The following is a 16,178-nucleotide window of genomic DNA, read 5'->3' on the forward strand; positions in this document are numbered from 1 at the left end:
TCCCTGCTGCCCCTTCTCCTTCCTCTTACTCCCCATCTGGCTCAGCTCTGGGAAGCTAGCCCCGAGCGACCCCGACTCCACACCAAGTCTGCAAATAGATCCCCGTGTCACAGCACCCTTGGTCTCGCCCGGGGCCCCGTGTTCCCAGCACAATGTCGCGTTGTCCGTTTACACTTCTCTGTGCTCCCTGAGAGGCAGGAACATGTCTTACTCAGTAGCAGGGGGTTTGGACTAAGGACCAAATAGACACTGAGTAAATGGAAAAAGAAAGAAAGAAAGAAAGAAAAAAGCCCAGTCTGAGAGTTACAGCTGAGAAGCACGCTCAGCACACTGAAAGTGGACCCGAAACCCCGGGGACCCCTCGCTGGCACGTCTCGGGACACGTCGCGATTTCTAAGGCCGCGGAAAAGAGGACAGGTGTGTGGAGCAGCCCGCGCGTGTGGGGAGAAGATCCCGATGCTTGGTGAAAGTTAGAGCAAAGCGGAGGTCAACTGGACACCTCTTGCTCAGAAATGTCAATCAAAACATGTCAGCCAAGACAACACAGGAGGGACCCAGCCTGGGCTCCAAGGGCCGTGCCCGTCGCCTGGTGCCACCACGTGCTGTGGCTGCCGGCTGGCTCACAGCGGGGGTTTCCGGTCCGTGTTCAGCGTCATGATTCCCCTTGAGTTAACACTCGGCAGGACCACCGGGGGCCAGGTTACCTGCAAAAGAGACAGCCGAAGTCCATTCTTTCAACGCAGGCTGAACCTACCTACCGTGGGCCGAGCAAGCGCTCCGCTTTGCCCAGGAGGGGCTCGGGCCGGGGCCGAATAGGCCTCCGTTCACGCTCGGGGGGCCCTCGGGCGTGCGGTGGGCTGATGCAAACGCGCACAACTCACCGGGCTACAACCCAGCACGACGTGTCCATGGGAGTTGCTTTTTTACTTAATGGCCACAAATCCTTTGCCATTCCTCCCATCAGGTGGTAGGATCTAAGGTCCCTCCCCTTGAATCTGGGTGTGCCTCCTGAGTCTGGGTCTCCAAGGGCCAGGCAGCTGGCACCGGGTTCTGCTAGAAAGCTTACGCTCTCAGAACCTGCCGCCACGCCGAAGGAGCCAGAGCGGCCACACGCAGGTGCTTCAGGGACAGTCCCGCCTGAGCTCAGACCCCAAGTCATCCCAGCCGGACACGAGGGAAGGAAAGTCCCGATGGTTCCGTACCCGGCAGAGGCCCCACGTATCACAGAACAAAGGCAGGCCATCCTCCCGTGCCCGTCCGGACTTCCGACCTGTAGAATCACGTCCAACACGAAATGGCCGCTCTGTGCCATTTACACAAACTCACTGACATGCCTCATACACAACTACAGACGACAACGAAAACAGCCCACGATGAGACACGCCCTTCGGGCCAGGAACGAGATATCCTTCCTCTGTAAAGGCTTTACCGCGCACAGGGCTGGAGGACGGGCCCAGTGTTCCTTGGAGGCCTTGGAAGCTTTCCCACTGGTGGCTGGGGCCCTGCTCAGCTTTTCTCACTTCCTCCTGGTGTGGAGGTGAGTCTCACCCTTTCCGTGAAGAGCTGAGGGTCCACTTGTCCTGGGAGACCCAGAGCTGCTCACGCAGGACAGAGGTGCACGCCCCTGAATCACATCCCGCGTGAACCTGGTGTGCTCGGTGAGGTGCCGTGGGCAGCTGTGTGTCGCTTGCTCACGTTCCCGGTCACCTTGTGGCCCTCGTCACGCCCCGTGGCCACCGGGTAGCGGGGAGCTGCGGCCGCTGCTCTTCGATGGCTGCTGTGGCGGAAGGGGCCCTACTCGGGTTTTGGGAACAAGGGTCTTTTCCATAGGCTGGTGTGGCTTTCCAGGCACTGCCCCTCTCTCCACCCCCACCTCCCCCAGGGTCATGTTAACGCTGGAGGGTCTTGGGGCGCCTGGGTGGCCCAGTGGGTTAAGCATCTGACTTTGACTCAGGTCACGATCTCATGGTTCGTGAGTTTGAGCCTCACATCGGGCCCTCTGCTGTCGGCAAAGACCCTGCTTCAGATTCCCTGTCCCCCTCTCTCTGCCCCTTTCCTGCTTGCTCTCTCTCTCAAAACTAAATCAACACTAAAAAAAATGAAAAAAAGGTATTAAAAAAATGCTGGAGGGTCTTGACAGATGATGCACCTTCACGCTTTCTGTGGAACCTCCTCGTGCCCCTCGCATCTGTGTCCACGCCTTATCCTAGACTGTCTCCTCCCCTTTGCGCCCTTCAGCCCAGCACAGCGGTTGGTCAGGAGAATCAGGCTGTTGAACTGAACTCAAGGGGACACAGGGAATGGATGGCATGTCCCAGGTGGCATTTCTTCTCCCCTCGTCCCTCAGGCCTCCAGACGACGGCTTACCAGTTCCTGCGGGGGAAAGTCACAGGGAAGAATCCAACCAGCGTCGGAATCCAACCCACCTACTACATGGCAAGTCCCGCCTGAGGAGCTTTTAGGTTACTGGATTGGATTTGAACCCCGTGAGGATTTGAAACGCCACACGCTTCGGAGGTGGGGAAGTTGAAGCTTCTCAGTGAGTCACGTGAGCTCATGCCAGTGCTAAGTGACAGAGCGGGAGCAGGACCCCGCATTTCTGTCGCGGCGCCTGTCCTGTCTCCCCCGGGGACGCAGCGCCTCTGGTTTGGGAGTTCCGAAGACTGAGGCGGGTGGGGGGCCTCCTCGCGTGTGGGAAAGCCCCTCCAGATGAAAGCAGAGCCGCTGTCTGGAGGGAGATCTGTTCTGACTCTTCCTGGGGCGTTTACAAGGCTGCTGGGTGTCCAGTTGACCAACATCATTGCCGGGAGGCTGGAGGCCAAGGGACAGCCCAGAAAGCACTGCTCGGTCAGACCGAGAGCAGGGCCGGGACTCAAACCCAGAGCCGCCTCCCTCCTGTTGTCGGGATGTTGACTGGACTTTCCTCACAGCCCACGGGTTACTGGTTCACACCAGCCATTTGTTCTACCACAGACCAGACAGAATCCCTCACGTTGACTAAAAAAGTGGTTTCAGAAAATGACTTTCGGGGCCCCTGGCTGGCTCGGTCAGAAGAGCATGCAAGTCTTGATCTTGGGGTCGTGAGTTCGAGCCCCACTTTGGGGGCAGAGATGACTTAAACAAATAAATAAACTTAAAAAAAAAAAAGAAAGGAAATAACTTTTTTTTTTTTTTTTCTCCTCCTCAGGCAAGAAACAAAGACCACACAAGATCATTTCCTAGCTGTGTCATCTGACAGAAGATACACAGCTTGCTGGGGAAACAAGGGAAAAAACCCAAACTCAGATGAGCGCCAAACAATTTCATCCTCAAGAAACTGGATTTGCTGAGAAATACAGACTGACAGAGACAAAAAGAGAGACACTGAAGAGGGGTGGAGCCAGATGAAGAGGGAGGACAGAGGAAGGGCTGCCAACTCCAGAAAGGACAGCACTCTTCTGCTTCTTCCTTTTTTGCTAGCCTCAAAGACGTCTGAAATTGTCTGGGGTTTCTTAAAAAGTTAAACATGTGACTAAACGTGTAGAAGTTAAACACGTTACCATGTGACTAAACAATTCTACTCGGGGGAAGTGAAAACCTATGATCACGCAAAGAATCGTACATGGATGTTTACACCATCAGTATTCCTGATAGCCCCAAACCAGAAACATTTCAAATGCTCAACCACCGGAACGCCTGGGTGGCTCAGTCGGTTAAGCATTCGACTTCGGCTCAGGTCATGATCTCACGGTTCGTGGGTTCAAGTCCCGCGTCGGGCTCTGTGCCGACAGCTCGGAGCCTGGAACCTGCTTCGGATTCTGTGTCTCCCTCTCTCTCTGCCCCTCCCCTGCCTGTGCGCGCTCTCGCTCTCTCTCTCTCAAAAATAAACATTAAAAAAAAATTAAAACAAGATGTTCTGTACGGTGTACAAATCTGGGGTACATCTAAACCAAGGGTACAAAGGAAAAGGCCACAATGTTCATCACAAGGATTGAGAATATGGAAATATTCCAAGACCATTGGTGTTAGGGTTGGGTTAGCACAGGCCTGCTCAGAAAGTCCCAGAATATTAAAATCAGCTTAAAGAGAAATTTAATGTAAAAGGTTTACATGGCAGGTAATAAAGGCACTGCTCTTATTATTTTCAGAGGTAGCAGCCACACACAGAGTTAAGAAATCAGGAGTGCCAGGAGGTACGTATTTTAAAAATGGCATCATAGGGGCGCCTGGGTGGCTCAGTCGGTTGAGCGTCGGACTTCAACTCAGGTCATGATCTCACGGTCTGTGAGTTTGAGCCCCGCGTCGGGCTCTGTGCTGACAGCTCAGAGCCTGGAGCCTGCTTCGGATTCTGTGTCTCCCTCTCTCTGTGCCCCTCCCCCACTCATGCTCTGTCTCCCTCTTTCTCAAAAATAAATGAACATTAAAAAAAAATGGCATCGCAGAAGGTGAAATGAATACCTCCCCAAGGTAGTATGGAGAGCTGGATGGGTGTGCAGAGTCATGGGTGGTACAATTTATGTATCGAATTCTGGTTTTCCGGAACATGACATCCTGGACAAGGGATGTCACAGTGCTGTAGGAGAGATTCTCTCACACTGACAAGACAGAAAGAACACTGGCTTTGGACAGAGACAGACGAGATCGGAATCTGACTCCGCCTCCTGCTTAAGCCTCCACCGTTTTCATGTGTCAGGCGGGCTTACTGCCTACCTGAGCGTGGCTCAGAAGACGGGGCGAACAGAATGGAAGCACACGCTCCCGCGAGGAGATCCCGCTCCACTGCCTGAGCCTTCTGGAGCCTCGACAGGTAGTACCTGCAACAGCGGAGGTGCGACTTACCAACATCCATAATGCTTCACAAGGAACCGTCTCACATTTCTTCCCGAAGCTCGTAAGTGGGCACAGTTCTGGAGTCTCATTTTCTAAGTTGTCGGTAACGAGCAGTGAAAGATAAAGAAATGATGACCTAAGTCTACGCAGCACCTCCTTCGCCCCATGGTGTCCCTCAAACATCAAATGCAGGACATCTACACAAAGATACTGCAGAAAACAGTCCTAAAGAAAGTTCTAGGTTCTGTTAGTCTCAACCCAGAGACGCCTCCTGCCAGCTGACTCAGCCGGAGCTGTGATTCTCCCTGGTGAATCCCACATTCGTCACTGGTGTCCACGAGAAGGGTAAAGGACACGATCATGGAGATGTACTGCAGATTAGCATCAGAAGTCTTTCCTTTCTTCCTCCCTTAGCAGATGGCGCATCTTTTCTGTAAAGGATTTAAAACTCGGGTGGGCAAAAGGAAAAAGCGAACTCTTTCTCAAACGCTTACCACCCCGGTATGATCGATGAACATTTTGGTTTATGCTGTCCCGATTCTTTCCCGGGGGAACATGAGCATTCGTTGGTGTGGGACGTGTGCAGAGGGCGCCTAGAAGCTGGCACCAGGCTACGTGGCTTCAGATCCTGTCTCTACCACCACTTACAGCTGTGTGGCTGGGCAAACCGGGGAAGGTGATGGCACATTCCTTGGTCCTTGTGAGGGACGAGCGCATTAAATATGCTCAGAACCAGACATGGAATAGGTCAAGGGCTCAACCCATGAGAGCTACTGCCCCACGGCAGGACACGCCTGTTCTGTAAGGCCGTGATCTGCGTACGTACACAGCACGCACGCTCATGCGTATGTGTGTCTGTGACGTGTGTTCAGGCCTGTGTTGTGTGCGTATGTGCAATTCTTTTGTCTAAACACACAGAATGGGACCAAACTTAAGGTAATCTGCTTTCTTCACCCACCACACCATGAGAGCGTTTTCATATACGGACCTACGTCCCATTTTCGTGGCTACGTGATATCCTACTGCGCAGAGGTGCCCTACTATGTACCCTCTCCAGCTGCTGAGGCTTCAGGTCGTTCGCACAATGGTTTTGAGCTGCATTTATGGGCTACCTCGTTGACATCACAGAAACACAAAAGGAAGTCAAATGAGGATCAGAGAAGCAGCAGTCCAGTAGATCAAACCAAGACTATTTTCCATTCCTTTGAACCGCAAGTTAGTGAAGTGGCTTATTCGACCCACTCAAGTCTAGTTATGATTTAAATCAGAACCTATAATTTAATACCTGCTCAACATTAAAAACAGTTAACGTCATTTGAATAAAATTTTATTTAACAAAAAGACAACATGATTCTTTCAAAATAAAAATCAGGAACACCTTTGAAGCTTCCATTTCGACTGTGCGGACTCATTGTGCATGACCGTGTGGCCACCCTCATCACGCGTCCCCTGTGGCCCCTGCCAGCCACCGCGAGGCTGCCCGGAAAACCCCAGGAGAAAACACCCGCACTAAATCTATTTTCCAATAGGACTTTCCAGGGAATATTGGCATTACGCGAGGGATACGTGAGGTATGTGCAAGGCTGAAACGCCAAAGGGTCACAGTGTTTAGCCATCAGACACGGTCCAATCCTGAGTCTCGATCAGACAGGTCTGGCAGGGGATGACTGGAGGTGGGAGTGGCACCGATGAGCGGCCTGTCCACAAACTCCACGGTGCACAGTTCCGGGCCGTTGTCATCACAGGGCGCGCGCTCCAGTTCCAGCACCATGATGGTGTTTGGGGCTGATGTTACCAGGATGTGCCGTGGCACAAACAAAGTCACCTGGGGGCCCCGCCCTGGCCAATATCGGCCAAGGTTAAAGCCATTAATCCACACCTGACCCTGCAGAGACAGAAATATAAGAAAAGTGGTGTAAGAAAGTGGTCCAGGTTCATTTTTCTGCGTGTCGCCGTCCAGTTTTCCCAGCACCGTTTGCTGAAGAGACTGTCTTTATTCCACTGGATATTCTTTCCTGCTTTGTCAAAGATTAGTTGGCCATACGCTTGCGGGTCCATTTCTGGCTTCTCTATCCTGTTCCATTGGTCTGATTGTCTGTTCTTGTGCCTGTACCATACTGTCTTGATGGTTACAGTTTTGTAATAAGCGTCCGACTCTTGATTTTGGCTCAGGTCATGATCTCACGGTTTCGTGAGTTCGAGCCCCATATCGGGCTCTGTGTTGACCCTGCAGAACCTGCTGGGGATTCTTTCTCTCTCTGCCCCTCCCCTGTTCGCACTCAAAATAAATCAACTTAAAAAAACTATTAAAAAAAAAAAAAAAGAAGAGGGGCATTTGGGTGTGTCTACAGAGACCCCCTGCATGGGCTAGGGTTTGCTCATAGAGTAGGACTTAACAGTTGGCCGAATAAATGGAACATTCTATCACAAAGGAAGAGAGAGAGGGAAAGAGGGGAGAGCAAGAGAGGGAGAGAGAGGGAGAATGAATGTATGGGAGATGAAGGAGCCACCTTGGAGGAGGTACGGCCGTGGCGTCACCTGCCGAGCCCCGACGCCCCACATGCTGTGGCTGCTCACCTCAAATTACTCCGTCGCCCACTTTGGGGAATTTTCAGCCTCCAGGTTCCCCTTTATCCTCCCTCTGTCTGAATTTCCTACCCGGGTTCAAATCTCAGTCCTGCTCCTTCCTGGCTGCCGGAGCTCGGGCAGGCGCCGCTCACGCTGGTGACCGGGGACAGTGGGAGGCGGCAGGCGCTGTCTGGCGGTCAGCACGGCGGCTGGCGCCGGGGCCGAGCCCAGGGAGGGACGGCGCTCCTCCCGCTACCGTAAAAAGATCTTGGCTTTCACATGCCTGCAAAAGGAGGCCAGTGATTGAAAACCACCCGTCTGTTGGGTTAAGTCATTTAGAGAAAGGATGACAGTTTTACAGTTCTCAGAATATTTTACTCTTGTTTTCACCGCAGGACGCGCTATCTCGATCCTTCCTACAAGGCATACGCAACGACAGCTTTATCGGATTTTTATCAGGGTAAGATCTGCCGGTGCCTTGTTTTTGCAGTAGTAGAGAAGAGCAGCACTTTACTTTCGAGGCCGAGGAGGAGACGGGTTCAAGGGCAGAGCGGCGGGAGGGCGGTGAGAGCACACGGGCGCCACAATGGGTCCCGGCAGAGGCCACGCCAGCTCCCGGCTGAGTGACGAGGTGGACGACTGCAGGTCCGGTCCACTCTCCCACCCACGGTTTCCTTTCCTGAGAATCCAAGGGACCGCCCCTCACGTCTCTGGTGCCGGGCGGGCGTGTCTGCCTGAAAGCCGGGAAGGGTTTCCCTGGATGCCCTTTGCCAGCAGGTTCTGGGCTACAGCTGAGGCTGGGCACGTGGAAGGGACTGCTCCTGGGGTGCGATGTCACAGAGACACCGGACTGACGGAACCAGGGGCGCCTGCGGGTGAGCCTGTCCCGTGCCCGGCTCGGCTTCCTAAATGCCGCCCCACAGACCAGTAGTGCAGTGGCCTCACCGGGCAACAGTCCCTAAGACCCGCTTGGGAGCTCCCCACAGCACCACTCGGGCAGCAAGACTTGCTCCCGAGAGCCTGGAGGCGCCGGCCGGACCAGGGGGCAGGGCTGCTCAGTGTGTCTGCCCGTGACTCCCCGGCCCCTCCCCCGACTTCCGCTTTCCTGGCTCATCCCACGCGGGGGTGAGGTCCCGCTCCTCCTAGGAAATAGCGGCCCCACAGACTACACTGTGACACACAGACACAATGCCAGACTGTCGCTCCCAGGTGCTCATCAAAGTGCACGTGACTTTGCTGCTTCCTTAATTCTGGACACAGCACAATCTGGTCCGGTTTTTCTTTCCTCCCCCAAATGACCACCTGTGGCCTGTTGTGGGGCCTTCCGCTCCCCTGTGAACTCTGCCTCCTGCCTCACCCAGACGACCCTCCGCTTTCTGGGGACTGTGCCCTGCATCTTTCGTCTGACTCTCCTTTACACCTTTCGTGGCCTTGGTTATTAATTCGCAAAAGCTAGGAATTTCTCCAGTACAAAATTTCCCTCCACTCTTAGCTACTAAAAGAATAGGCATTAAATGAAGTTTAAGGTAGTTTGGTTGCCCTTCCCGGAGAGGAATCAAGACCTTGGAAAGAACAGACAGACAATTTGGAAAGAAAGCGCCATAGTCCCACAGCTCGGAAGGACCGCTGTTCAACAGAACTTTCTGCAACGTTACAGTGTTCTGTGCTGCCCAACCCAGCAGCTACGTGCACTCGGCCACGGCTGTTGAGCGCTTGAAATGGGGTAATGTGAAGGAGGGACCGAGTTTTCATTACTTTCGTTAATTTAAACGTAAACATCACGGCCACGTGTGGCTAGCCGTCTTCTAGACAAAGTCACAACCCATGCGGTCTCAGATTCCTGTAGGCTCCTCACAGGGCCCCCGACTCCCTTTATTAACTCTAGAACCCATGCTCTGCACCACAGCAGAGTGAAAGCCAGAAATCAGACGATTTTTGCGTGTTCTTGCCTCTGACCTTGACCCACGGCCCCCAGACAGCCTCCTGCCTGCTTCCTCCCCGCCCTGTCTGTGCCACTCACACCCGCACGGGATTCTTCTCCATCACTCGGACACGCCAAGCCGGTACCCCCAGTGCGGCCACTGTTCTGGCTGCCTGACAGCTGTTCCCCCAGGCCCCCAACTTTCGGACCACAGAGATCTCAACCCCATCGTCACCTCCTCAGGGAGAAGAGCCGTGGCCACCCATGATACCGGGCCTTCCAGTCCGGGTCACCTACTGCCCCCTCGGTCTCTTCTTTTTATTCTAGTCATTGTCATTATTTGACATGGGTACCATTTGTTTGATTATCGGCTTATCAGCTATTTCCAGCATACATTCTACGAAGGGAAGAAACTTCGTTCGTCTTGTTCGAAGCGAGACTGTCAGCACTCAGCGGTGATACTCAGTATATACCTAGCAGCACTCATTAGGGGAGACTGGCTGATAGTTCTGCCTGAGACCAGATTCAACAACGAGGAGACACGAAGTCCTACTGAAAGGATATTCCATGCCCCTCTGCTCCCAGCTCAAGAGTTTTAGAGACTCTTGGTCACTGGAAGAGAGAGAAAATATTTGCATTTGTTTCTCCTCGATCAGCACTGTGATTTGTTACTCAAAAATTACTCTAAAAGCATCAAGTTTTTAAAAATTCTATGAAAAACTACACGCACTCTGATTACTGTTTTTCTTTAAAAAGTTATGCTGAAATTATTAGGGGCGGGGGGAGAGTACGCACATGTTAGTAAATGTGATGGTAAAAGTAGGCTCATTCTTTTTTTTTTTTTTTAAATGTTTGTTTAAACAGAGACAGAGTGTGAGCAGGGGAGGGGCAGAGACAGAGGGAGACACAGAACCTGTGCTGAGCTGTCAGCACAGAGCCCGACGCGCGGCTCAAACTCATGAACCGTGAGCTCGTGACCTGAGCCAAAGATGCTTGCCTAAGCGACTGAGCCACCAGGTGCCCCAAAAGTAGACTCATTCTTCATACGGCGAGCCCCATCAGGGCCCAGCATTTGCAGAGCGAACCCCAGTGGCTTCTGGGGCTTTCTGGGGCTGTCCCAGCTAAAAGAGTTCCATGACAAAGTCTTTCTCTGACCATGGCTTGACCTCTGCTGGACTCCCCCCTCTGCTATTGTCACCAAGGTGATAATCGTTCCCATGAATGTTAGGTTTCCGGAAATGTGTGACCTGCTTCTCTGTTAATCAGACAGATGTGTGTCTGTTTTAAATCCTCTAGACAGACACCATCCTCTCCTAAGAACTTCAAGCAAAATGTCAATGCTGTTTTAAGTCACAGTTTCACATTTTTCGAACTTGCTTGGGAGTTCCTTCGAAATCAGCAAGCTCTGGTTGGACGCTGACTTTGTCCGACTCTGAGAGAAGTTTCTCAAGCTTAGAGGGCTGTCATGACACACAATTAACGAGCAGTTGTGATGCCAACACGGTAGAAAAGAAAGAGAATTTTTTAAAAAACGGTAAAAGAGTGAGGGGCTTGCTTAGATAAGATGGGAAAGAGACCTCGCACCGCACTTCACGAGGGAAAATTAATGCTCTGTTTCCTTCAGAGCCAAAGGGGTCAGAGCTGATGCAAATCACACCCCCTCACTTCCTCCGCAGTCTTGGGGTAATAAATAACTCTATGGTCTCTGTATTTTATGACAGATCCAACTAGAACTAAAGCCATGGCAATATAAATTAGCATAAAAGATGAATCACTTCTTCCTTTTATCCAGCCCCAGACATGAATTCCTTCCCTTCTCAGCCCCTGAAGTTCTACCATCGCCTGACCTTTTTAGGACCTTACCCGACAGTGGGCACCGTGCTCTGTCGCATACCTGGACCAGAGCTAAGAACCGGTGTGCAAAAACTGCCTCCCGGCAGCCATCCCACGCACGGCAAACTGCAGGACACCCCCTTCAAGTCAGAGCGTATTTACTCCTGTGTACACGTAATTCTCACAAGTTTGTCACTACATTTGAATTTAAATTTTATGTATTTATATTTTAAAGTAAGCTCTATGCCTGGGGCACCTGGGTGGCTCAGTTGGTTAAGCGTCCGACTTTGGCTCAGGTCATGATCTCACGGTTCATGCGTTCGAACCCCACATCGGGCTCTGTGCTGACAGTTCAGTGCCTGGAGCCTGCTTTGGATTCTGTATCCCTCTCTCTCAAAAATAAATAAACAGTAAAAAAAAAAAAAAAAAGTAAAAATAAAATAAAGTAAGCTCTAGGTCCAACATGGGGCTTGAACTCATGACCCCAAGACCAAGAGTTGCATGTGCTCTATGGACTGATAAGCCAGCCGGGTGTCTCGTTTTGTTGCTAAATTAATATATATCGTTTCCAAGCTCACAGGACTTGTGACTAGGAAGCAATGAATTAGGTGGAAACACTACTTTGTAGGGGGTAAAAACAACTGAAAATCAGGCCAAGAGTTAAAAAGCTTATCAGATTCAGAATGAAAGGAGGGTCAAGAGTGCTGAGACCTGTGGCAGGTTGCAGAAATGGCCACAGTTCTGTGCAGCTCCCCCTGTCGAGAGCCAGAATCTGTTCCTTCATTCCTCGAATCCAGCTGGTCTAGTGAATGCCCTGGCCAAAGAACATGGAAGAAGTGACTTGTGAATCCTGACTTGGGCCTTAGGAAGCCTTGCACACTGGAACCAGAAAAGACCCCGAATAGCCAAAGCAATCTTGGCGTCATAATCCTGGACTTCAAGCTGTATTACAAAGCTGTAACCATCAAGACAGGATGGTACTGGCACAAGAACAGACACTCAGATCGATGGAACAGAATAGAGAACCCAGAAATGGACCCACAAATGTATGGCCAACGAATCTTTGACAAAGCAGGAAAGAATATCCAATGGAATAAAGACAGTCTCTTCAGCAAGTGGTGCTGGGAAAACGGGACAGCGACATGCAGAAAAATGAACCTGGACCACTTTCTTACATCATACAGAAAAATAAACTCAAAATGGATGAAAGACCTCAATGTAAGAAAGGAAGCCATCAAAATCCTCGAGGAGAAAGCAGGCAAAAACCTCTCTGATCTTGGCCGCAGCAACTTCTTACTCAACACGTCTCCGGAGGCAAGGGAAACAAAAGCAAAAATGAACTACTGGGACCTCATCAAAACAAAAAGCTTCTGCACAGCGAAGGAAACAATCAGCAGAACTAAAAGGCAACCCAGAGAATGGGAGAAGATATTTGCAAACGACATATCAGATAACGGGTTAGTATCCAAAATCTACAAAGAACTTATCAAACTCAACACCCAAAAAATAATCCAGTGAAGAAATGGGCAAAAGACAAGAATAGACACTTCTGCAAGGAAGACATCCAGATGGCCAACCGACACATGAAAAAATGCTCAACATCACTCATCATCAGGGAAATACACATCAAAACCACAATGAGATACCGCCTCACACCTGTCAGAATGGCTAACATTAACAACTCAGGCAACAACAGATGTTGGCGAGGATGCACAGAAAGAGGCTCTCTTTTGCACTGCTGGTGGGAATGCAAACCGGGGCAGTCACTCTGTAAAATAGTCTGGAGCTTCCTCAAAAAACTAAAAACTACCCTACAACCCAGCAACTGCACTACTAGGCATTTATCCAAAGGATACAGGTGTGCTGTTTCGAAGGGACACGTGCACCCCCATGTTTATAGCAGCACTGTCGACAACAGCCAAAGTATGGAAGGAGCCCAAGTGTCCATCGATGGATGAATGGAGAAAGAAGATGGGGTATATATATATATATATATATATACAATGGAGTATTACTCGGCAATCAAAAACAATGAAATCTTGCCATTTGCAACTACGTGGATGGAACCGGAGGGTATTACGCTAAGTGAAATCAGTCACAGAAAGACAAATATCATATGACTTCACTCATATGAGGGCTAAGGGAAGGGAAGCAAAAATAATATAAAAACAAGGAGGGGGACAAAACAGAAGAGACTCTTAAATATGGAGAACATACAGAGGGTTACTGAGGGGTTGTGGGAGGGGGGGATGGGCTGAATGGGTCAGGGGCACTAAGGAATCTACTCCTGAAATCACTGTTGCACTATATGCTAGCCAACTTGGATGAAAATTAAAAAAATAAATTAAATTAAATGGCAAAAAAGAAGAAGAAGAAGCCTTGCGCGCCGGCGTTCTTTCTGGGAACCCTGCCGGTCACTGTATGAACAAGCCTGGAATAGCTTGCCGGACGATGAGAGGGACGTGGCCCGATCTCCTCTGTCACCTCAGTGGACAGGCCGCCAACGTCCAGGAGCACGGCCTCCTCGCTGACCGGAAGGGCGTGCAGCCGTGAGCAGAACCGCCCGGCCTGCCCGCGCTCCAAACGGTGAGCTGGAGGAACGGGCTGCTGTCTCAGAGCACTAAGACCCGACGGCTCGTTGTGGCCGGTGCTGCCCACGCGTCGAGACCCTTCAGTAAAGGAAACGGTGCTTACAAACCCAACGTAAAGACGGTGGGTGGATTCCTGCTCGGGTGTTGGGTTCCTCTCACTGACCAGCCGCCCGATGTCGTCAGGGCCGCCTGGTGGTGTCTGTGCCCCGCTGGGCGTCGTTGGACAGACACGGCTAAGGGGGAGGACGCACGGGAGCCCCGGGCACAGTGGCACGCGGTGAGCTCGATCGGGCGGCGCCGGTGTGAGCCCCCCACCTCCGTCCCCAGCGCTACCCGAACGGCCGAGCCTCATTCTTTCTCCCTGGACCACTTCTCCTTCTCCGGCAGAAGAGCAGACATCAGGGCTGCTGAGGAGGAAGAGGCCTGTTTTGCCTCACGCAGCTCCAGCGCGGGCCACACTGGCGTCCGGACGTGGCTCTCTGGGTCCCCACAAATGCTGAGTGGGACCCGGGAACCTGGGTGTCGCCGGCACACGTGTGAGGACGACGCCCCCTGGCAGTGTCCGAAGGGGACCCGGGATCAGGTCCTGAGGACTGCAGCCTAGAAGCTGAAAGAGAAGCCCCGGGAAGAACAGACGGGGGAAGGAAACGGCGGAGGGCTTTCGGCGCAGACGTCAGGGGAAGGGTTTCCAGGGAGGGAGTGGTTCCTCGGGTCAGATGTCACCGGCCAGGACGGTAAGACAGACAGGTCCTGAGAAGCATCGGGGAGACATTGCAACGTGGGGGTGCTGCTGGTGTTGGCAAGGACAGCTACAGAGGAGTGTGGGGGCAGAAGGTGGTTCCTCCCCGTGGGGCTCCACTCTGGAGTTCGTCCTACCGACCGGGTCCTTTTCCCCACAGCTCCAAACCTGGGTCAGGTACCTCACCCCTGCACTCCCACTACAGGCACTGAATACATACCTTTAACTTGCATTGCAACCCACTTGCGGATTTGCACGGATTTCTGCGTATAGACTCAAGACCGACAGGCCCTCTATAGGATGGCCGTTAGGTCTAGAAACATGGAGACCAGTATTCGCACCGAATATAGCTTAGTTGGCTGCTTGGTTGCTTTATTTACTTGCGTACTTACTTACTTACTTGTTTTTACTATGTTCCAGACTTGATGGGCCACTTCCTCTTGGGATGAGGAGACGGTTAGGAACTACTAGAGGCTGAGTATGTCCAAAACAGAGCTTCTGATCCCCGCCCGCCTCCACGCCGCCCTGCTCCAGCCCCCCACCCCACAGCATCCCCTCTGTCAGAAATTAACCACGCCCACCCCTCCCACTGCGCAGGCCTGACTCTGGCATCCTCCTTGACTTCTTTCTCTGGAGCACCATGCCCGATCCTTCAGCAAACCTTGCCTTTTCTTTTCGGTACAAATCTTGCACTTCTCTGCCCCACCACCCAAGCTCACCGTTACTCGCAGGACTGCGATAACAGCTTAGCTTCCCATCAGGAATTTCTGCATAAGCTTTGCCCTCCTATAATCCAGTCTCACAGAGACATGAGCTTATAAACCAGGTCCATTCTTTCACTCTCTGCTTAACAGCCACCACTGGAATGAGGAGAAGCCAAATTCACCACCCCCTGACTAGGGGCCACACTCTTCCCCCACACTCTCCCCTGGCTCACAGGATCTTTTTCTCTGGGCCTTTGCACTCGCTGCTCCCTAGCTCTGGAACATTCCTCCTCTGGCTCTTCACATGGATAACTCGGTCTCAGCCTTCAGGTCTCACCCAATGGCCACCTCCTCCTAGAGGCACCTTTCACCACTCCTTTTGTGGTGGTTTAAATATATGTCCATATATATATATATATTTTTTTCTTTTTTTTTGAGAGACAGACAGGCAGAGGGAGTGCAAGTGGGGGAGGAGCAGAAAGAAGAGGGAGTGCAAGTGGGGGAGGAGAGAGAATCCCAAGCAGACTCCGCACCCTCAGCATGGAACCCGACCAGGGCTTGAACTCACGAACTGTGAGATGGTGACCTGAGCTGAAATCAAGAGTTGGTTGCTTAGCTAAGCCACCCAGGTGCCCATGTCCATACATTCTTAACACTTCTCCCTTCAAAAGGCAGAATCTAATTCCTACCCTCCAATCACGGACTGGACTCAATGACTCTCTTTTCACCAATGGAATGTGATGAAGGCAATGCTATGTGACTTCCAAGGCTAGGTTATAAAAAGGGTAGTTTCTGCCTGGCTCTCTCCCTCTGGGGAAAGCCAGTGCCATGTCATAAGGACACTCCAGCAACCTACAGAGAGGCCTGTGTGGGGAAGAACTAAGGCCTCCTGCCAACGGCCAACATCAACCTGGCAGCCGTGCAAGCCAGCCACCGTGGAAGGGTCCTTCTCAGCCAGTGAGGCCTTCAGGTGACGTGGCCCCGGCTGACAGCTCGACTATAACTTCGTCAGA

General features: G+C 51.9%; 2 protein-coding genes across 2 annotated transcripts in view; one reads left to right on the plus strand and one right to left on the minus strand.

The window, feature by feature from the left end:
- Window positions 1-2,441, plus strand: part of CCR4 (C-C motif chemokine receptor 4) — a 46,643-nt gene extending 44,202 nt beyond the window's left edge. The window contains exon 2 of the transcript XR_002072210.2: window positions 2,348-2,441. The gene's annotated coding sequence lies outside the window, so the exon portion shown is untranslated. The remainder of the gene's footprint in view (window positions 1-2,347) is intronic.
- Window positions 2,442-6,120: 3,679 nt separating this feature from the next.
- The window catches only part of GLB1 (galactosidase beta 1), an 86,025-nt gene continuing 75,967 nt past the window's right edge, over window positions 6,121-16,178 (minus strand). Inside the window, exon 16 of the mRNA XM_019418583.2 lies at window positions 6,121-6,694. Coding sequence (XP_019274128.2) covers window positions 6,425-6,694 — 270 coding nt within the window. The 3' untranslated portion in view covers window positions 6,121-6,424. The remainder of the gene's footprint in view (window positions 6,695-16,178) is intronic.

This window comes from Panthera pardus, unplaced genomic scaffold, assembly GCF_024362965.1.
Source record: "Panthera pardus isolate Hobbes unplaced genomic scaffold, ASM2436296v1 HiC_scaffold_16, whole genome shotgun sequence".
Classification (NCBI taxonomy): Eukaryota; Metazoa; Chordata; class Mammalia; order Carnivora; family Felidae; genus Panthera; species Panthera pardus.